Below are 25,129 nucleotides of genomic sequence, written 5' to 3' on the forward strand. Positions count from 1 at the left end.
AGAACAGAAAATGCATTTAAATTGAGACTGTACAGTAGCATCTTTATTCAGTAGCTACCTTTGCAAGTTTGAGCTCATGGGAACTGAATTAATCTCTAGACCCCCCCCCCACACACACACACACACACACATATTGTCGGCCAGAGCAGAGGAGATAATAGGTTGATGAGATAGGAGCCTGGCTGATTGGTGATTTTAATCTCTCTGTTGATTAGTCTTCCTCCTTGTCAAAGCCCCGCTCTTACTCTCTCTATCTCCTAACCTTGAACCTCTTCCTCCCTCTCGTCCTCTCTTTTCATCAGCCCAGCTCTTCCTCTCTCTCCCTCTGTATCCCCCTCCTCTCTTTTCATCAGCCCAGCTCTTCCTCTCTCTCTGTATCCCCCTCTCATCCTCTCTTTTCATCAGCCCAGCTCTTACTTTTAGCACTTTATCTCCCTGATTTGAGTCAGATTTACTTTCTACTTACCTTGGTTTTATCTCTCGCCTGCCAGGGGTGCAGCTAGAAATGTGATGAAGGAAATGTCTCCATGAAAGGCCTTGTCCCTATCCTCTTGCAGTGTAGTTGTCTGAACTAGGCCAAGACATTATTAGAGCCCTGTCACTGTGCCTCCATTCTGACCTTGTGTTGTCCTACTGCTGTTGTGTTGTGGAGGAACCGACATCACTTCACCTGGAGCTTCAGGTTCACACTTCCCCGACAGAGAACCTGCACTGGGACGTTTGGGGATATTTTAGACAAACCCAGACAGACACAACAGATAGTTGGATATATGATCATTTCCTACAATTTTTATATATCTTTCCGTCAATCTGATTCTTTGTGGCGGCTCATCCCTTGTTATCATCTGAACAAACAATGCCCCGCAGGCAGACTTTGAGTTTTAAAATATGTTCCAACAGAAAAGGAAATCTAGATAGAGATTTTTGCAGGCATAGTGAAGAGAGTGTTCCTCTCCTCTCCACAGATTCCTTTGAGCCAAGACAGTTGGTATTGGGTCTAATGACTGGCGGCTGATATTGCAGCAGGTTGAGTGATCATTTCTAATGAAAATATCACAGTGGGACTGGACCCTCAACACACAATGTGTCACTTTTGTAGTATGCTCTGAGACACTATTTTGTTTGATAAAAACACAGTTTAGATCATTTGTTTCATGTAATATACTAATAACCATTTCATCTTAATAATCTTACGTCTATTTTAAAGTTATAGACCTATCAGTTAGGTAGTTTTGTGTGACTAAGCTACAGCCCAGTACAATCTGTGATAGATAGTCATCCTAAACTGGGCTTCCAGGGGATCAGGTGGCCTGGGGGTCAGGAGATGAGAGATAGAGGTGGGTGGGTGGGGGGTGGGGGGGGCTGTTTGATGGAGGTCTTATCACTGTGTAGTACTGGCCCCTTATCACACCTGCAGGCCACTATCATGCTCACCTCACCTCCCTCCCTGCCTCACACTGTGGATTAGCCCTGAAGGATGGAGGGCGGAGAGGGGGAGGTAGAGAGTCAATGTCCAATCCCTGCCAGAAAGAGAGAGTGTGGGAAGAAACGGTAATGGGGCCTTCCAAGGTGTCACTACTGTCAGAGCTTGTAGGAGTGAGAGAGAGCAGAGGCTTTAGACAAAATGGAGAAGGTTAGGATGGAGAGGGGGAGAGGATAGATTAGGGTTGAGAGGAAGAAGAGTGAGGTCTTCACAATCCAGAGCCGGCGGAAAGAGGTTTCCAAAGAGCATTTTTAATTTCCCTCTAAGAGGGCAGACGGTGTGGCATCAATTTCTGAGAAGAATCCTCCTTAAGCCTATGTCCTTTCAAGTGTCTCTCCAGTGTGGCTATTAGAGTGGGCCCTGTCTGCTGGAGCTGTAGCTAGCTGTGGCCTCTACCCCAACCCTGGCTTTGACCCCAACTAATGGCCTGGTAGAGATTAGTCAGGGAGGGGGGTGGAGAAGAGAGATGAATAGAGAGAGGGGGAAAAGAGATGAGGGGAGAGACACCCCTATAGGTGCATCGTGGGGCCACGTTATTAGCAGTTGAGTAATGGGAGGAGAGGAGAAGGGGAAGAGAGAGAAGAGGAGAAGAGTAGAGAAGAGGAGAGAGTAGAGGCGACCCAGCCAAAGAATTATAGAGGCTAAAGGTCAGGAGGGGTCAGGGGAAAGGAGCTTATTTCTCTCCTCCTATATGACATGAAAATAAATATTTTTCTTTCTTTAAATAGAATCCGAGGTTTTCTTTGAGCCTGTGGCTGCTTGGTGCTTTCACACCTTTGGATGTTTGTCCTTCTTGTTCTCTCACTTCTCTCAAACTCAAATCCATCCACTGGGCTGGCTGCAAATGCCAGAGAAGGCTTCATATAGGAACAATGGTGTATTTATGTGACATTCTTTGTCCATTCAGTTTGAAAGAGTGCACACAAACACACCTTCACAACTGTGATTAGCAGTGCACTGTAGAGGAAATGTACAGCAAATGAAAGTGGCTTGGTTTAGAACACTAACTTTTATGGCTGTGGCTTGGTGAGACTGGACACAGAGACAGCGGTAGTAAGAGATCCCAGGTTGAAATTATTCTCTTCTGGAGTAGAGCAGACCCATCCTCCTCCTGTATCACCCTACCATATCTCACATCATCCTACCATATCTTACATTATCCTCCCATACCTCATATCAGCCTCCCATACCTCAAATCCTCCTCCCATGCCTTACATTCTTCTCCCATACCTCACGTTATCCTCCCATACCTCACATCATCCTCCCATACCTCACATCATCCTCCCATACCTCAAATCTTCCTCCCATACCTCACATTAACTTCCCATACCTTACATTATCCTCCCATACCTCACGTTATCCTCCCGTACCTCACATCATCCTCCCATACCTCACATCATCCTCCCATACCTCAAATCCTCCTCCCATACCTCACATTAACCTCCCATACCTTATATTATCCTCCCATGCCTCACATTATCCTCCCATACCTCACATTATCCTCCCATACCTCACATTATCCTCCCATAATTCCCATTATCATCCCATAACTCACCACCCCATCCCATAACTCACATCCTCCTCCCATACCTGACATCATTCTCCCATACCTCACACCATCCTCCCGTCTTCCTCCATACCTCACATCATCCACCCATCTTCCTCCATACCTCACATCATTCTCCCATACCTCCCATCATCCTCCCATCTTCCTCTCATCATCCTCCCGTATTCCTCCTATCACCCTCCCATACCTCACATTAACCTCCCATACCTCACGTTTGTCTCACTCTCTTTCCCTGTCACTATTATGGCTTTCTTTCTTTCTCTCTCTCTCTCACTCTCTCATTTTCTCTCTCTCTGAGCTGCTTGGAGGAAGCACCGCCACCACTGCTGTGAGGACAATGAGGCGGAGGCGGTTGTTCGCTAGACGTGCCAGTGGGAAGCCCTCACTCCGTCTTTCTACCCGCTCCCCCTTCCATCCCTCCTTTCCTTATTTCCCTAATGGCTGGGGAGTGATGGGAATAACAATGAGGATGATCTCAAGCACAGTCATCACGGAGGCATTTGAGTGGTTTCTTACAGAGATGGTCTTCAGAGAAATCCCACAGGGCTTTAGAGAGAGTAGAGAAAGAAGCTGAATGGAGAGAACGTGACAGAGTACAGGGATGGAGGGATAGAGGTAGAGAGGGAGGAAATTATGTGTCATGTGAGGATGTGTTTGTATATCTTAGAAAGAGACAGAGGGTGACAAATCAGGCTTGCAGATCAATGTGTACTGCATACATTCAACATGTTATCTGTGAGCAGTACACCTGTAGATTGGTGATTGAACATGTTATCTTATCAAAATGTTCTCTGTTGTGTTGTTGCAGGTGTCTGACCGCTGTGTGGTGGCTCTGGTGCCCAAACAGACCTCTTCCTACAACATCCCCCCGTCAGCCAGCATCTCCAGGACCTCCATCAGCAGATATGGTGAGTACCATTGAACGACATTCAACATTATACATCTCTATGATAAGTACTGTACCGCCTTAGCTCCTCCCTCTGTTGGACCATTTCAAACAAACACCTGTTACATAATAGATTAACATGGGAAGAGGAGGAGGGGTTTGAGATTAAAGTGTTCACTGTGTAAGCCTATGGGAGCAGACCTGATATAAACATTAGACTTTTGGATTAGCTTGTAGACATTTTAGCAGACTCTTTTGTCCAGAGCCACAATGTGAGCAAAACTAAAATCATCCTAGCTAAGACCAGCACTGTTTGGATCGTCTATGCTTTGCTGCGGAGGCATAGTGTACCTTACGCTCTCCTCCCGACCGTGTTTGCTGCAGTTTGCCTCAGCCCAGAAACTGCAGGGGTGGCAGAGGGATGGAGAGAAACAGGAACAGAAGGAAATAGAGGGATGAATGGTGAGGGGGAGAGTAGAGAAGGCCGATGGGAGACATGGAGAGAGGTGTTTGCTTTAACCATCAAGTATAATAATGAGGATGCCAGACTGAGCCTGGAGCCAGGGTATAATAGTCCGACACACACACACACACACACACACACACACACACACACACACACACACACACACACACACACACACACACACACACACACACACACACACACACACACACACACACACACACACACACACACACACACACACACACACACACACACTGGTGACAGTCACAGCGGTGAGCCACAGGGCGTCCTGTCTGGTCCCCTGCCCAACCCCAGACCTAGAGAACCACAGCCAATTATTCACTGTGAATGATGCTTTACACCAATGGGAAGTGAGAACGGAGCGTGGTTGGACAATTATCAGGGCTGGGATTGAATGAGAACCCCCATAGGTTGTTGTCAGTCGCCTGGAGACATGACCAACTGAGCCAAAACAGAAACATCATCCCTCCTCCCTCCCTTTCTTCCACACAAAAGTTAACAGAATGGCACACACACACACACACACACACACACACACACACACACACACACACACACACACACACACACACACACACACACACACACACACACACACACACACACACACACATACACACACACACACACACACAAACTCACACACAGACACACACACACACAAAGTCACATACGTACACACACTTCACTCAACTAATTTATCAATAACATAACCAACAGTGTATATCAAATTACCAACTTAAAATATCTAAACTAAGTTTGGTTCAGTGGCCAGTGCGGCATACAGTATTAAACAGTATTCCGTTCTGAACAGTATTCCGTCCTCAACAGTATTCCGTCCTCAACAGTATTCCGTCCTCAACAGTATACTATCCTCAACCGTATTCCATCCTGAACAGTATTCCATCCTGAACAGTATTTCATCCTCAACAGTATTCCATCCTCAACAGTATTCCATCCTCAACAGTATACCATCCTCAACAGTATACCATCCTCAACAGAATTCCATCCTCAACAGTATACCATCCTGAACAGTATTCCATCCTTAACAGTATACCTTCCTGAACAGTATTCCATCCTGAACAGTATACCATCCTGCACAGTATACCATCCTAAACAGCATACCATCCTGAAGAGTATACCGTCCTGAACAGTATACCGTCCTCAACAGTATACCATCCTCAACAGTATACCATCCTCAACAGTATTCCATTCTCAATAGTATTCTATTCTCAACAGTATTCCTTCCTGAACAGTATACTATCCTGAACAGTATACCATCCTCAACAGTATTCCATTCTCAACAGTATTCCATTCTCAACTGTATTCCTTCCTGAACAGTATACCATCCTGAACAGTATACCATCCTCAACAGTATTCCATCCTGAACAGTATTCCATCCTCAACAGTATACCATCCTCAACAGTATACCATCCTCAACAGTATTCCTTCCTGAACTGTATACCATCCTGAACATTATACCATCCTCAACAGTATTCCATTCTCAACAGTATATCATACTGAACAGTATACCATCCTGAACAGTATTCCATCTTGAACAGTATACCATCCTCAACAGTTTTCCATCCTCAACAGTATACCTTACTCAATGGTATTCCATCCTGAACAGTATACCGTCCTCAACAGTATACCATCCTCAACAGTATACCATCCTCAACAACATACCGTCCTCAACAGTATTGCATTCTCAACCGTATTCCATTCTCAATCGTATTCCTTCCTGAACAGAATACCATCCTGAACAGAATACCATCCTGAACAGAATACCATCCTGAACAGTATACCATCCTGAACAGTATTCAATCCTCAACAGTATTCCTTCCTGAACAGTATATCATCCTGAACAGTATACCATCCTGAACAGTATACCGTCCTCAACAGTATACCATCCTCAACAGTATTCCATTCTCAACAGCATTCCTTTCTGAACAGTATTCCATCCTCAACAGTATACCATCCTGAACAGTATACCATCCTCAACAGTATTCCATTCTCAACAGTATTCTATTCTCAACTGTATTCCATCCTGAACAGTATACCATCCTCAACAGTATACCATCCTCAACAGTATACCGTCCTCAACAGTATACCATCCTGAACAGTATACCGTCCTCAACAGTATTACATTCTCAACAGTATTCCATTATCAACAGTATTCCTTCCTGAATAGTATACCATCCTGAACAGTATACCATCCTGAACAGTATACCGTCCTGAACAGTATACCATCCTCAACAGTATACCATCCTCAACAGTATACCGTCCTCAACAGTATTGCATTCTCAACCGTATTCCATTCTCAATCGTATTCCTTCCTGAACAGAATACCATCCTGAACAGTATACCATCCTGAACAGTATACCGTCCTCAACAGTATTGCATTCTCAACCGTATTCCATTCTCAATCGTATTCCTTCCTGAACAGAATAACCATCCTGAACAGTATACCATCCTGAACAGTATTCCATCCTCAACAGTATTCCTTCCTGAACAGTATATCATCCTGAACAGAATACCATCCTGAACAGTATACCGTCCTCAACTGTATACCATCCTCAACAGTATTCCATTCTCAACAGCATTCCTTTCTGAACAGTATTCCATCCTCAACAGTATACCATCCTGAACAGTATACCATCCTCAACAGTATTCCATTCTCAACAGTTTTCCATTCTCAACTGTATTCCTTCCTGAACAGTATACCATCCTGAACAGTATACTATCCTCAACAGTATTCCATCCTGAACAGTATTCCATCCTCAACAGTATACCATCCTCAACAGTATACCATCCTCAACAGTATACCATCCTCAACAGTATACCATCCTGAACTGTATACCATCCTGAACATTATACCATCCTCAACAGTATTCCATTCTCAACAGTATATCATACTGAACAGTATACCATCCTGAACAGTATTCCATCTTGAACAGTATACCATCCTCAACAGTTTTCCATCCTCAAAAGTATACCTTCCTCAACGGTATTCCATCCTGAACAGTATACCGTCCTCAACAGTATACCATCCTCAACAGTATACCATCCTGAACAGTATACCGTCCTGAACAATATACCGTCCTCAACAGTATCTCATCCTCAACAGTATTCCATTCTCAACAGTATTCCTTCCTGAATAGTTTACCATCCTGAACAGTATACCATCCTGAACAGTGTACCGTCCTGAACAGTATACCAGCCTCAACAATATACCGTCCTCAACAGTATTCCTTCCTGAACAGTATACCATCCTGAACAGTATACCATCCTCAACAGTATTCCATTCTCAACAGTATTCCATTCTGAACAGTATTCCATTCACAACAGTATTCCATTCTCAACAGTATACCATCCTGAACAGTATACCATCCTGAACAGTATACCGTCCTCAACAGTATTACATTCTCAACAGTATTCCTTCCTGAACAGTATACCACCCTGAACAGTATACCATCCTGAACAGTTTACCATTCTCAACAGTTTACCATCCTCAACAGTATTCCATTCTCAACAGTATACCATCCTGAACAGTATACCATCCTGAACAGTATACCATCTTGAACAGTATACCATCCTCAAAAGTATTCCATCCTCAACAGTATTCCATCCTGAACAGTATTCTGTTCTCAACAGTATTCCGTTCTCAACAGTTTTCCATCCTCAACAGTATTCCATCCTGAACAGTATTCCGTTCTCAACAGTATTCCGTTCTCAACAGTTTTCCATCCTGAACAGTATTCCGTTCTCAACAGTATTCCGTTCTCAACAGTATTCCTTCCTGAACTGTATACCATCCTGAACATTATACCATCCTCAACAGTATTCCATTCTCAACAGTATATCATACTGAACAGTATACCATCCTGAACAGTATTCCATATTGAACAGTATACCATCCTCAACAGTTTTCCATCCTCAACAGTATACCTTACTCAATGGTATTCCATCCTGAACAGTATACCGTCCTCAACAGTATACCATCCTCAACAGTATACCATCCTCAACAACATACCGTCCTCAACAGTATTGCATTCTCAACCGTATTCCATTCTCAATCGTATTCCTTCCTGAACAGAATACCATCCTGAACAGAATACCATCCTGAACAGTATACCATCCTGAACAGTATTCAATCCTCAACAGTATTCCTTCCTGAACAGTATATCATCCTGAACAGTATACCATCCTGAACAGTATACCGTCCTCAACAGTATACCATCCTCAACAGTATTCCATTCTCAACAGCAGTCCTTTCTGAACAGTATTCCATCCTCAACAGTATACGATCCTGAACAGTATACCATCCTCAACAGTATTCCATTCTCAACAGTATTCCATTCTCAACTGTATTCCATCCTGAACAGTATACCATCCTCAACAGTATACCATCCTCAACAGTATACCGTCCTCAACAGTATACCATCCTGAACAGTATACCGTCCTCAACAGTATTCCATTCTCAACAGTATTCCATTATCAACAGTATTCCTTCCTGAATAGTATACCATCCTGAACAGTATACCATCCTGAACAGTATACCGTCCTGAACAGTATACCATCCTCAACAGTATACCATCCTCAACAGTATACCGTCCTCAACAGTATTGCATTCTCAACAGTATTCCATTCTCAATCGTATTCCTTCCTGAACAGAATACCATCCTGAACAGTATACCATCCTGAACAGTATACCGTCCTCAACAGTATTGCATTCTCAACCGTATTCCATTCTCAATCGTATTCCTTCCTGAACAGAATACCATCCTGAACAGTATACCATCCTGAACAGTATTCAATCCTCAACAGTATTCCTTCCTGAACAGTATATCATCCTGAACAGAATACCATCCTGAACAGTATACCGTCCTCAACTGTATACCATCCTCAACAGTATTCCATTCTCAACAGCATTCCTTTCTGAACAGTATTCCATCCTCAACAGTATACCATCCTGAACAGTATACCATCCTCAACAGTATTCCATTCTCAACAGTTTTCCATTCTCAACTGTATTCCTTCCTGAACAGTATACCATCCTGAACAGTATACCATCCTCAACAGTATTCCATCCTGAACAGTATTCCATCCTCAACAGTATACCATCCTCAACAGTATACCATCCTCAACAGTATACCATCCTCAACAGTATACCATCCTGAACTGTATACCATCCTGAACATTATACCATCCTCAACAGTATTCCATTCTCAACAGTATATCATACTGAACAGTATACCATCCTGAACAGTATTCCATCTTGAACAGTATACCATCCTCAACAGTTTTCCATCCTCAACAGTATACCTTCCTCAACGGTATTCCATCCTGAACAGTATACCGTCCTCAACAGTATACCATCCTCAACAGTATACCATCCTGAACAGTATACCGTCTTGAACAATATACCGTCCTCAACAGTATCTCATCCTCAACAGTATTCCATTCTCAACAGTATTCCTTCCTGAATAGTTTACCATCCTGAACAGTATACCATCCTGAACAGTATACCGTCCTGAACAGTATACCAGCCTCAACAATATACCGTCCTCAACAGTATTCCTTCCTGAACAGTATACCATCCTGAACAGTATACCATCCTCAACAGTATACCGTCCTCAACAGTATTCCATTCTCAACAGTATTCCATTCTGAACAGTATTCCATTCACAACAGTATTCCATTCTCAACAGTATACCATCCTGAACAGTATACCATCCTGAACAGTATACTGTCCTCAACAGTATTACATTCTCAACAGTATTCCTTCCTGAACAGTATACCACCCTGAACAGTATAACATCCTGAACAGTTTACCATTCTCAACAGTATTCCATTCTCAACAGTATACCATCCTGAACAGTATACCATCCTGAACAGTATACCATCTTGAACAGTATACCATCCTCAACAGTATTCCATCCTCAACAGTATTCCATCCTGAACAGTATTCCGTTCTCAACAGTATTCCGTTCTCAACAGTTTTCCATCCTCAACAGTATTCCATCCTGAACAGTATTCCGTTCTCAACAGTATTCCGTTCTCAACAGTTTTCCATCCTGAACAGTATTCCGTTCTCAACAGTATTCCGTTCTCAACAGTTTTCCATCCTGAACTGTATTCTGTTCTCAACAGTATTCCGTTCCCAACAGTATTCCATCCTGAACAGATTTCCGTTCTCAACAGTATTCCGTTCCCAACAGTATTCCATTCTCAACAGTATTCCGTTCTCAACAGTATTCCGTTCTCAACAGTATTCCTTCCTGAACAGTATACCATCCTGAACAGTATACCATCCTCAACAGTATTCTATCCTGAACAGTATTCCATCCTCAACAGTATACCATCCTCAACAGTATACCATCCTCAACAGTATTCCTTCCTGAACTGTATACCATCCTGAACATTATACCATCCTCAACAGTATTCCATTCTCAACAGTATATCATACTGAACAGTATACCATCCTGAACAGTATTCCATCTTGAACAGTATACCATCCTCAACAGTTTTCCATCCTCAACAGTATACCTTCCTCAATGGTATTCCATCCTGAACAGTATACCGTCCTCAACAGTATACCATCCTCAACAGTATTCCATCCTCAACAGTATTCCATCCTGAACAGTATTCCGTTCTCAACAGTATTCCGTTCTCAACAGTTTTCCATCCTCAACAGTATTCCATCCTGAACAGTATTCCGTTCTCAACAGTATTCCGTTCTCAACAGTTTTCCATCCTGAACAGTATTCCGTTCTCAACAGTATTCCGTTCTCAACAGTTTTCCATCCTGAACTGTATTCTGTTCTCAACAGTATTCCGTTCCCAACAGTATTCCATCCTGAACAGATTTCCGTTCTCAACAGTATTCCGTTCCCAACAGTATTCCATTCTCAACAGTATTCCGTTCTCAACAGTATTCCGTTCTCAACAGTATTCCTTCCTGAACAGTATACCATCCTGAACAGTATACCATCCTCAACAGTATTCTATCCTGAACAGTATTCCATCCTCAACAGTATACCATCCTCAACAGTATACCATCCTCAACAGTATTCCTTCCTGAACTGTATACCATCCTGAACATTATACCATCCTCAACAGTATTCCATTCTCAACAGTATATCATACTGAACAGTATACCATCCTGAACAGTATTCCATCTTGAACAGTATACCATCCTCAACAGTTTTCCATCCTCAACAGTATACCTTCCTCAATGGTATTCCATCCTGAACAGTATACCGTCCTCAACAGTATACCATCCTCAACAGTATACCATCCTCAACAGCATACCGTCCTCAACAGTATTGCATTCTCAACCGTATTCCATTCTCAATCGTATTCCTTCCTGAACAGAATACCATCCTGAACAGAATACCATCCTGAACAGAATACCATCCTGAACAGTATACCATCCTGAACAGTATTCAATCCTCAACAGTATTCCTTCCTGAACAGTATATATCCTGAACAGTACACCATCCTGAACAGTATACCATCCTCAACAGTATACCATCCTCAACAGTATTCCATCCTCAACAGTATACCATCCTGAACAGTATACCATCCTCAACAGTATTCCATTCTCAACAGTATTCCATTCTCAACTGTATTCCATCCTGAACAGTATACCATCCTCAACAGTATTCCATTCTCAACAGTATTCCATTCTCAACTGTATTCCTTCCTGAACAGTATACCATCCTGAACAGTATACCATCCTCAACAGTATTCCATCCTGAACAGTATTCCATCCTCAACAGTATACCATCCTCAACAGTATACCATCCTCAACAGTATACCATCCTCAACAGTATTCCTTCCTGAACTGTATACCATCCTGAACATTATACCATCCTCAACAGTATTCCATTCTCAACAGTATATCATACTGAACAGTATACCATCCTGAACAGTATTCCATCTTGAACAGTATACCATCCTCAACAGTTTTCCATCCTCAACAGTATACCTTCCTCAACGGTATTCCATCCTGAACAGTATACTGTCCTCAACAGTATACCATCCTTAACAGTATACCATCCTGAACAGTATACCGCCCTGAACAATATACCGTCCTCAACAGTATCTCATCCTCAACAGTATTCCATTCTCAACAGTATTCCTTCCTGAATAGTTTACCATCCTGAACAGTATACCATCCTGAACAGTATACCGTCCTGAACAGTATACCAGCCTCAACAATATACCGTCCTCAACAGTATTCCTTCCTGAACAGTATACCATCCCGAACAGTATACCATCCTCAACAGTATACCGTCCTCAACAGTATTCCATTCTCAACAGTATTCCATTCTGAACAGTATTCCATTCACAACAGTATTCCATTCTCAACAGTATACCATCCTGAACAGCATACCATCCTGAACAGTATACCGTCCTTAACAGTATTACATTCTCAACAGTATTCCTTCCTGAACAGTATACCACCCTGAACAGTATACCATCCTGAACAGTTTACCATTCTCAACAGTTTACCATCCTCAACAGTATTCCATTCTCAACAGTATACCATCCTGAACAGTATACCATCCTGAACAGTATACCATCCTCAACAGTATTCCATCCTCAACAGTATTCCATCCTCAACAGTATTCCATCCTGAACAGTATTCCGTTCTCAACAGTATTCCGTTCTCAACAGTTTTCCATCCTCAACAGTATTCCATCCTCAACAGTATTCCATCCTGAACAGTATTCCGTTCTCAACAGTATTCCGTTCTCAACAGTTTTCCATCCTGAACAGTATTCCGTTCTCAACAGTATTCCGTTCTCAACAGTTTTCCATCCTGAACTGTATTCCGTTCTCAACAGTATTCCGTTCCCAACAGTATTCCATCCTGAACAGTATTCCGTTCTCAACAGTATTCCGTTCCCAACAGTATTCCATTCTCAACAGTATTCCGTTCTCAACAGTATTCCGTTCTCAACAGTATTCCGTTCTCAACAGTATTCCGTTCTCAACAGTATTCCGTTCCCAACAGTATTCCGTTCTCAACAGTATTCCGTTCTCAACAGTATTCCGTTCCCAACAGTATTCCGTTCCCAACAGTATTCCGTTCCCAACAGTATTCCGTTCCCAACAGTATTCCGTTCCCAACAGTATTCCATACAAGTGTTGCTTCAATCTGTTTTACTACAAAGAACATGTTGAATATTTTACCAAACTCATGAAATAGCAATTAGACGGTGAAAGGGGGTGTTTTTTAGTGTGTGTGTGTGCGTGTGTCTGTGTGTGCATGTCTATGTATCTGTGTGTGTGTGTGTGTGTGTGTGTGTGTGTGTGTGTGTGTGTGTGTGTGTGTGTGTGTGTGTGTGTGTGTGTGTGTGTGTGTGTGTGTGTGTGTGTGTGTGTGTGTGTGTGTGTGTGTGTGTGTGTTTTGTACTGCTGTAGAAAACAGCCGCTCCTCCTCTGGCTCCACCCCCATCAATCATAGCCTGGCACAGCGGGCACAGATGTGCCTGACACCCAGCTGATTGATTCATATCAATTTAACGTTCAGCACTTAGCAATTTGCCTCAATTTACCGTGCCAGCGGTCCCCCGCCCCCCAATAACCCACTACACGTTTCCCCCTGACACCTCACAAACACACACACCTGCAGCCCTCATACCCACCTCAAGTAGCCTGAAGCCTGATACTGTGGTCACAGAGCTGAACAGTAATCTTCCCCCATGGAGAAGAGAGGAAGGAGGAGAGAGAGGGGTAGGGACCTGACAGTGGCATAAGATGGGATTTGAGACCTCAATTCACCCCACTGTCACACACAGAGAGAGAAACATACACACACACCCTGCCAGACCCAAAGGTCCCCAGGGGCCAACCTAAAGACAACTGCTGGTCTTTAGAACATACCACTTAGAGCCGAAAGTCGCTGTAGTGCTCTGGGGCGTTGTTGTCCTGCGCTGCCCTTAGAAGCCAGGTGAGAGAGATCTGACACTGATCTAGAGTCCCACGAGACCGCTCACAGACTCAAACAGACACACACACGCCGGGAAGGAAATAACTTCTAATTAGGAAGACTGGAGAGGAGGAGAGGAGGAAGAGCACCATTCCTTAGTGTCAAAGGAATGAGGGAACTGAGATTGGAAGAAGGGAGAGAAGAAAGGACAGACAAGGGGAGGATGGCTGGAAGGCATTACATATTAGAGATATTTTGATGCATTGATTAGGACAGTGACTGAGACCCTTACAGTGTGGTGACAGCAGGAAAGAGACAATGATTTATTTCAAGAGGAGAGCCACGTCTCTCTCTCTCTCTCTCTCTCTCTCTCTCTCTCTCTCTCTCTCTCTCTCTCTCTCTCTCTCTCTCTCTCTTTCACTCACAGATCTATTCAGAGGGAGGGATGATATGAAAGACTGAGCGAGAGGAAGAGAGACAGAGAGAGATAATATGCGAGTGAGAAAGAGTGATATGATAAGAGAGAGTGATATGATAAGAGAGAGACAGAGAGAGAGAGACAGAGAGAGAGAGGGGGGGAGAGAGAGAGAGATTTTTTTTTTTTTTTTTTTTCACCTTTATTTAACCAGGTAGGCTAGTTGAGAACAAGTTCTCATTTGCAACTGCGACCTGGCCATGGGGGAGGGGGGAGAGAGAGATGGGGGAGAGAGAGATGGGGAGAGAGAGAGACAGAGAGACAGAAACAGGGAGAGAGAGACAGATGGGGGAGAGAGAGACAGAGAGAGAGATATGGGGGAGAGAGAGAGAGAGATGATATGAAGGAAAGAGAGGAGGGAGCTGGGCTGACAGCTGCCCCTCCACTCTCTGGACTTAATGAAATATTAAAGAGGCTCCTTTCATCTTTGGTATTTTATTAGGATCCATCTAGTCTAGTGAAAGGGAGCTGCTTTTGCACTCCAGACGCCCAACAGACACGTATCATCATCGATGGCCGGCAGACAGACACAGACCTGCAGGCAAATTAGAGAGGAGGTGTGTGTGTGTGTGTGTGTGTGTGTGTGTGTGTGTGTGTGTGTGTGTGTGTGTGTGTGTGTGTGTGTGTGTGTGTGTGTGTGTGTGTGTGTGTGTGTGTGTGTGTGTGTGTGTGTGTGTGTGTGTGTGTGTGTGTGTGTGTGTGTGTGTGTGTGTGTGTGTGTGTCCAAACTAATTTCTCTCTCTCCCTCTCTCTTTCCCACTCTAGACTCATCCTTCCGGTACACAGGTAGTCCAGACAGTCTGCGTTCCCGTGCCCCTATGATAACCCCTGACCTGGAGAGTGGGGTCAAGGTGTGGCACCTGGTCAAGAACCACGAGCATGGAGACCAGAAGGAGGGAGACCGAGGCAGCAAGATGGTCTCTGAGATATACCTGACCAGGCTGCTGGCCACCAAGGTAACCCCCAGTATACATACTTCTTTATATACCAACACACTGCATTGTCTCTCCATATTTCAATTCTACTACAGTAGGTTACTTTCAGTTCCTGTGGTTATGTTTATATACATTTTACAAAGTGACTGGGGATACGGTTGTATGTTATGTAACCCGTGGCTATTGACACACTTTTGTCTCCGTAGGTTCTCTCCTATTCTTTGAGGAAATCAGTTGTTGTTGAGTGAGTTTATGTAAGTCTGAACTAGAGTGTTCATTATTTTTACCCAGGGTACCCTGCAGAAGTTTGTGGATGACCTGTTTGAGACGTTGTTCAGTACCGTCCACCGGGGTAGCGCCCTGCCCCTCGCCATCAAATACATGTTTGACTTCCTGGACGAGCAGGCAGACAAACACGGCATCCACGACCAAGATGTCCGCCACACATGGAAGAGTAACTGGTGAGAAACCTGAATGATGTAGAATAGAAATGATAGGATGGGTCTATAATAGGATGTATAATATAGGATGCAATGTGTATCAATGTGTATCTCTTAGTTCTACAAAAGAGGCATGACTAAACTTTATCAGAGGACGATACACTGAGTCATCAGTTAGAAACATTTTCAAATATAGCAGTACTGGATTCTGCCTGGAGTTATGAGCCTTAAGTTCCTCACTTTAGTGACCCAGAAAGAGGAGAGAAATAAAGTACTGATAGTTAGTGGATTCTGACTCTGACTGAGGGCTTTGGTAACCCAGGGAGTGAAGAAAAACACAGAGTGGATTCTGACTGACCCATTTCTTTGCCCTCTCTCTCCCTCTCTCCCCCTCTACCTCCCTCTCTCTCTCTCTCCCCCCTTCTTTACCTCCCTCTCTCTCTCAGTCTTCCACTGCGGTTCTGGGTGAACGTGATCAAGAACCCCCAGTTTGTGTTTGACATCCATAAGAGCAGCATCACAGACGCCTGTCTGTCTGTGGTGGCCCAGACCTTCATGGACTCCTGCTCCACGTCAGAGCACCGCCTGGGCAAGGACTCTCCCTCCAACAAGCTGCTGTACGCTAAAGACATCCCCAACTACAAGAGCTGGGTAGAAAGGTAAGAGTGAGACAATATACACATGGTCATCTCCATGTAAAAGAACCCATGAGCACCAGCATATGGAGTTTATAGGAGCATATTCAACTGGGTGTCAAATGAAAGCTGAGAGTCTATTTGTTTTCCATCCTAGAAATGTGGAATAAGCAAAGGCTTTGATTTCTGGTCAGACAGAAGGAAAAGTGGTCTTAGAAAACATCTACCAGACAAAGTCTTAAAAGGTGTTAGAAATACATTAAAACACGATGTTGAAGTAAAGACCCCTGCAACTAATATCAACACTTATATAGTTTCAGAGAAAATGTTCTGTCTTCTAAGTTTAAGAAACATTGCCTTGTGCCTTGAAATGCCGTTACCAAAAACCCACATATCTTTAAGAAGTAACAAGTAAAGGGAGACCTACCACTTAGTTATAGCGGTTTTTACTAATATCAATTTTGTTTATGAATTATTAAGTGATCGAATTTCTGAAAATACTGAAAAATGTACTATTTTATAAATATACTATTGATACAATGGGAAATCATAGTAGTCACAAACAACAGTTGGGTTCACAAGTTAGGAAAGCACAGTATAGTACAGCACAGTATAGTACAGCACAGTGGAGGTCAGCACAGTATAGTACAGCACAGTGGAGTACAGCACAGTATAGTACAGCACAGTATAGTACAGCACAGTATAGTACAGCACAGTGGAGGTCAGCACAGTATAGTACAGCACAGTATAGTACAGCACAGTGGAGGTCAGCACAGTATAGTACAGCACAGTATAGTACAGTACAGCACAGTATAGTACAGCACAGTGGAGGTCAGCACAGTGGAGTACAGCACAGTATAGTACAGCACAGTATAGTACAGCACAGTATAGTACAGCACAGTAAAGTACAGCACAGTATAGTACAGCACAGTGGAGTACAGTACAGTATAGTACAGCACAGTGGAGTACAGCACAGTATAGTACAGCACAGTATAGTACAGCACAGTATAGTACAGCACAGTATAGTACAGCACAGTGGAGTACAGCACAGTATAGTACAGCACAGTATAGTACAGCACAGTGGAGTACAGCACAGTATAGTACAGCACAGTGGAGTACAGCACAGTATAGTACAGCACAGTGGAGGTCAGCACAGTATAGTACAGCACAGTATAGTACAGCACAGTGGAGTACAGCACAGTATAGTACAGCACAGTATAGTACAGCACAGTGGAGTACAGCACAGTGGAGGACAGCACAGTATAGTACAGCACAGTATAGTACAGCACAGTGGAGTACAGCACAGTATAGTACAGCACAGTGGAGTACAGCACAGTGGAGGACAGCACAGTATAGTACAGCACAGTATAGTACAGCACAGTGGAGTACAGCACAGTATAGTACAGCACAGTGGAGTACAGCACAGTGGAGTACAGTACAGTAGAGTACAGTACAGTATAGTACAGCACAGTATAGTACAGCACAGTATAGTACAGCACAGTATAGTACAGCACAGTGGAGTACAGTACAGTATAGTACAGCACAGTGGAGTACAGCACAGTATAGTACAGCACAGTGGAGTACAGCACAGTATAGTACAGCACAGTATAGTACAGCACAGTATAGTACAGCACAGTATAGTACAGCACAGTGGAGTACAGCACAGTATAGTACAGCACAGTGGAGTACAGCACAGTATAGTACAGCACAGTATAGTACAGCACAGTGGAGTACAGCACAGTATAGTACAGCACAGTGGAGTACAGCACAGTATAGTACAGCACAGTATAGTACAGCACAGTGGAGTACAGCACAGTATAGTACAGCACAGTATAGTACAGCACAGTATAGTACAGCACAGTGGAGTACAGTACAGTATAGTACAGCACAGTATAGTACAGCACAGTGGAGTACAGCACAGTATAGTACAGCACAGTGGAGTACAGCACAGTGGAGTACAGTACAGTAGAGTACAGTACAGTATAGTACAGCACAGTATAGTACAGCACAGTATAGTACAGCACAGTATAGTACAGCACAGTGGAGTACAGTACAGTATAGTACAGCACAGTGGAGTACAGCACAGTATAGTACAGCACAGTGGAGTACAGCACAGTATAGTACAGCACAGTATAGTACAGCACAGTATAGTACAGCACAGTATAGTACAGCACAGTGGAGTACAGCACAGTATAGTACAGCACAGTGGAGTACAGCACAGTATAGTACAGCACAGTATAGTACAGCACAGTGGAGTACAGCACAGTATAGTACAGCACAGTGGAGTACAGCACAGTATAGTACAGCACAGTATAGTACAGCACAGTATAGTACAGCACAGTATAGTACAGCACAGTGGAGTACAGTACAGTATAGTACAGCACAGTATAGTACAGCACAGTATAGTACAGCACAGTATAGTACAGCACAGTATAGTACAGCACAGTGGAGTACAGCACAGTATAGTACAGCACAGTATAGTACAGCACAGCACAGTATAGTACAGCACAGTATAGTACAGCACAGTATAGTACAGCACAGTGGAGTACAGCACAGTATAGTACAGCACAGTGGAGTGCAGCACAGTATAGTACAGTACAGTATAGTACAGCACAGTATAGTACAGCACAGTATAGTACAGCACAGTATAGTACAGCACAGTATAGTACAGCACAGTGGAGTACAGCACAGTATAGTACAGCACAGTGGAGTACAGCACAGTATAGTACAGCACAGTATAGTACAGCACAGTGGAGTACAGCACAGTATAGTACAGCACAGTGGAGTACAGCACAGTATAGTACAGCACAGTGGAGTACAGCACAGTATAGTACAGCACAGTATAGTACAGCACAGTATAGTACAGCACAGTATAGTACAGCACAGTGGAGTACAGCACAGTGGAGTACAGTATAGTACAGCACAGTATAGTACAGCACAGTATAGTACAGCACAGTATAGTACAGCGCAGTATAGTACAGCACAGTGGAGTACAGCACAGTGGAGTACAGTACAGTGGAGTACAGCACAGTATAGTACAGCACAGTATAGTACAGCACAGTGGAGTACAGTACAGTATAGTACAGCACAGTATAGTACAGCACAGTGGAGGTCAGCACAGTATAGTACAGCACAGTATAGTACAGCACAGTGGAGTACAGCACAGTATAGTACAGCACAGTGGAGTACAGCACAGTATAGTACAGCACAGTATAGTACAGCACAGTGGAGTACAGTACAGTATAGTACAGCACAGTGGAGTACAGCACAGTATAGTACAGCACAGTATAGTACAGCACAGTGGAGTACAGCACAGTATAGTACAGCACAGTATAGTACAGCACAGTGGAGTACAGTACCGTATAGTACAGCACAGTGGAGTACAGCACAGTATAGTACAGCACAGTATAGTACAGCACAGTGGAGTACAGTACAGTACAGCACAGTATAGTACAGCACAGTATAGTACAGCACAGTATAGTACAGCACAGTATAGTACAGCACAGTGGAGTACAGCACAGTATAGTACAGCACAGTATAGTACAGCACAGTGGAGTACAGTACAGTATAGTACAGCACAGTGGAGTACAGCACAGTATAGTACAGCACAGTATAGTACAGCACAGTGGAGTACAGCACAGTATAGTACAGCACAGTATAGTACAGCACAGTGGAGTACAGTACCGTATAGTACAGGACAGTGAAGTACAGCACAGTATAGTACAGAACAGTATAGTACAGCACAGTGGAGTACAGCACAGTATAGTACAGCACAGTAAAGTACAGCACAGTGGAGTACAGTACAGTATAGTACAGCACAGTATAGTACAGCACAGTATATTACAGCACAGTATAGTACAGCACAGTGGAGTACAGCACAGTATAGTACAGCACAGTATAGTACTGCACAGTGGAGTACAGCACAGTATAGTACAGCACAGTGGAGTACAGTACAGTATAGTACAGCACAGTATAGTACAGTACAGTATAGTACAGCACAGTATAGTACAGCACAGTGTAGTACAGTACAGTAGAGTACAGCACAGTATAGTACAGCACAGTATAGTACAGCACAGTATAGTACAGCACAGTATAGTACAGCACAGTATAGTACAGCACAGTGGAGGTCAGCACAGTGGAGTACAGCACAGTATAGTACAGCACAGTATAGTACAGTACAGTATAGTACAGCACAGTATAGTACAGCACAGTGGAGTACAGTACAGTAGAGTACAGCACAGTAGAGTACAGCACAGTATAGTACAGCACAGTATAGTACAGCACAGTATAGTACAGCACAGTATAGTACAGCACAGTATAGTACAGCACAGTGGAGTACAGCACAGTATAGTACAGTACAGTATAGTACAGCACAGTGGAGGTCAGCACAGTGGAGTACAGCACAGTATAGTACAGCACAGTATAGTACAGCACAGTATAGTACAGCACAGTATAGTACAGCACAGTGGAGGTCAGCACAGTGGAGTACAGCACAGTATAGTACAGCACAGTATAGTACAGCACAGTGGAGTACAGCACAGTATAGTACAGTACAGTATAGTACAGCACAGTGGAGGTCAGCACAGTGGAGTACAGCACAGTATAGTACAGCACAGTATAGTACAGCACAGTATAGTACAGCACAGTGGAGGTCAGCACAGTGGAGTACAGCACAGTATAGTACAGCACAGTATAGTACAGCAAAGTATAGTACAGCACAGTATAGTACAGCACAGTGGAGGTCAGCACAGTGGAGTACAGTACCGTATAGTACAGCACAGTGGAGTACAGTACAGTATAGTACAGCACAGTATAGTACAGCACAGTGGAGGTCAGCACAGTATAGTACAGCACAGTGGAGGTCAGCACAGTGGAGTACAGCACAGTATAGTACAGCACAGTATAGTACAGCACAGTGGAGGTCAGCACAGTGGAGTACAGCACAGTATAGTACAGCACAGTATAGTACAGCACAGTATAGTACAGCACAGTATAGTACAGCACAGTGGAGGTCAGCACAGTGGAGTACAGCACAGTATAGTACAGCACAGTATAGCACAGCACAGTATAGTACAGCACAGTGGAGTACAGCACAGTATAGTACAGCACAGTGGAGTACAGCACAGTATAGTACAGCACAGTATAGTACAGCACAGTGGAGTACAGTACAGTATAGTACAGCACAGTGGAGTACAGCACAGTATAGTACAGCACAGTATAGTACAGCACAGTGGAGTACAGCACAGTATAGTACAGCACAGTATAGTACAGCACAGTGGAGTACAGTACCGTATAGTACAGCACAGTGGAGTACAGCACAGTATAGTACAGCACAGTATAGTACAGCACAGTGGAGTACAGTACAGTATAGTACAGCACAGTATAGTACAGCACAGTATAGTACAGCACAGTATAGTACAGCACAGTATAGTACAGCACAGTGGAGTACAGCACAGTATAGTACAGCACAGTATAGTACAGCACAGTGGAGTACAGTACAGTATAGTACAGCACAGTGGAGTACAGCACAGTATAGTACAGCACAGTATAGTACAGCACAGTGGAGTACAGCACAGTATAGTACAGCACAGTATAGTACAGCACAGTGGAGTACAGTACCGTATAGTACAGGACAGTGAAGTACAGCACAGTATAGTACAGAACAGTATAGTACAGCACAGTGGAGTACAGCACAGTATAGTACAGCACAGTAAAGTACAGCACAGTGGAGTACAGTACAGTATAGTACAGCACAGTATAGTACAGCACAGTATATTACAGCACAGTATAGTACAGCACAGTGGAGTACAGCACAGTATAGTACAGCACAGTATAGTACAGCACAGTGGAGTACAGCACAGTATAGTACAGCACAGTGGAGTACAGTACAGTATAGTACAGCACAGTATAGTACAGTACAGTATAGTACAGCACAGTATAGTACAGCACAGTGTAGTACAGTACAGTAGAGTACAGCACAGTATAGTACAGCACAGTATAGTACAGCACAGTATAGTACAGCACAGTATAGTACAGCACAGTATAGTACAGCACAGTGGAGGTCAGCACAGTGGAGTACAGCACAGTATAGTACAGCACAGTATAGTACAGTACAGTATAGTACAGCACAGTATAGTACAGCACAGTGGAGTACAGTACAGTAGAGTACAGCACAGTAGAGTACAGCACAGTATAGTACAGCACAGTATAGTACAGCACAGTATAGTACAGCACAGTATAGTACAGCACAGTATAGTACAGCACAGTATAGTACAGCACAGTGGAGTACAGCACAGTATAGTACAGTACAGTATAGTACAGCACAGTGGAGGTCAGCACAGTGGAGTACAGCACAGTATAGTACAGCACAGTATAGTACAGCACAGTATAGTACAGCACAGTATAGTACAGCACAGTGGAGGTCAGCACAGTGGAGTACAGCACAGTATAGTACAGCACAGTATAGTACAGCACAGTGGAGTACAGCACAGTATAGTACAGTACAGTATAGTACAGCACAGTGGAGGTCAGCACAGTGGAGTACAGCACAGTATAGTACAGCACAGTATAGTACAGCACAGTATAGTACAGCACAGTATAGTACAGCACAGTGGAGGTCAGCACAGTGGAGTACAGCACAGTATAGTACAGCACAGTATAGTACAGCAAAGTATAGTACAGCACAGTATAGTACAGCACAGTGGAGGTCAGCACAGTGGAGTACAGTACCGTATAGTACAGCACAGTGGAGTACAGTACAGTATAGTACAGCACAGTATAGTACAGCACAGTGGAGGTCAGCACAGTATAGTACAGCACAGTGGAGGTCAGCACAGTGGAGTACAGCACAGTATAGTACAGCACAGTATAGTACAGCACAGTGGAGGTCAGCACAGTGGAGTACAGCACAGTATAGTACAGCACAGTATAGTACAGCACAGTATAGTACAGCACAGTATAGTACAGCACAGTGGAGGTCAGCACAGTGGAGTACAGCACAGTATAGTACAGCACAGTATAGCACAGCACAGTATAGTACAGCACAGTGGAGTACAGCACAGTATAGTACAGCACAGTGGAGTACAGCACAGTATAGTACAGCACAGTATAGTACAGCACAGTGGAGTACAGTACAGTATAGTACAGCACAGTGGAGTACAGCACAGTATAGTACAGCACAGTATAGTACAGCACAGTGGAGTACAGCACAGTATAGTACAGCACAGTATAGTACAGCACAGTGGAGTACAGTACCGTATAGTACAGCACAGTGGAGTACAGCACAGTATAGTACAGCACAGTATAGTACAGCACAGTGGAGTACAGTACAGTATAGTACAGCACAGTATAGTACAGCACAGTATAGTACAGCACAGTATAGTACAGCACAGTATAGTACAGCACAGTGGAGTACAGCACAGTATAGTACAGCACAGTATAGTACAGCACAGTGGAGTACAGTACAGTATAGTACAGCACAGTGGAGTACAGCACAGTATAGTACAGCACAGTATAGTACAGCACAGTGGAGTACAGCACAGTATAGTACAGCACAGTATAGTACAGCACAGTGGAGTACAGTACCGTATAGTACAGGACAGTGAAGTACAGCACAGTATAGTACAGAACAGTATAGTACAGCACAGTGGAGTACAGCACAGTATAGTACAGCACAGTAAAGTACAGCACAGTGGAGTACAGTACAGTATAGTACAGCACAGTATAGTACAGCACAGTATATTACAGCACAGTATAGTACAGCACAGTGGAGTACAGCACAGTATAGTACAGCACAGTATAGTACAGCACAGTGGAGTACAGCACAGTATAGTACAGCACAGTGGAGTACAGTACAGTATAGTACAGCACAGTATAGTACAGTACAGTATAGTACAGCACAGTATAGTACAGCACAGTGTAGTACAGTACAGTAGAGTACAGCACAGTATAGTACAGCACAGTATAGTACAGCACAGTATAGTACAGCACAGTATAGTACAGCACAGTGGAGGTCAGCACAGTGGAGTACAGCACAGTATAGTACAGCACAGTATAGTACAGTACAGTATAGTACAGCACAGTATAGTACAGCACAGTGGAGTACAGTACAGTAGAGTACAGCACAGTAGAGTACAGCACAGTATAGTACAGCACAGTATAGTACAGCACAGTATAGTACAGCACAGTATAGTACAGCACAGTATAGTACAGCACAGTATAGTACAGCACAGTGGAGTACAGCACAGTATAGTACAGTACAGTATAGTACAGCACA

General features: G+C 43.7%; 1 protein-coding gene across 1 annotated transcript in view; it reads left to right on the plus strand.

The window, feature by feature from the left end:
* The window catches only part of LOC139557594 (plexin-A2-like), a 449,982-nt gene that overhangs the window by 410,917 nt on the left and 13,936 nt on the right, over positions 1-25,129 (plus strand). Inside the window, exons 27-30 of the mRNA XM_071372600.1 lie at positions 3,859-3,958; positions 15,610-15,800; positions 16,071-16,240; positions 16,666-16,878. Of these exons, the coding sequence (XP_071228701.1) occupies positions 3,859-3,958; positions 15,610-15,800; positions 16,071-16,240; positions 16,666-16,878 (674 nt within the window). The remainder of the gene's footprint in view (positions 1-3,858; positions 3,959-15,609; positions 15,801-16,070; positions 16,241-16,665; positions 16,879-25,129) is intronic.

Source organism: Salvelinus alpinus, chromosome 28 (genome assembly GCF_045679555.1).
Source record: "Salvelinus alpinus chromosome 28, SLU_Salpinus.1, whole genome shotgun sequence".
NCBI classification, from domain to species: Eukaryota; Metazoa; Chordata; class Actinopteri; order Salmoniformes; family Salmonidae; genus Salvelinus; species Salvelinus alpinus.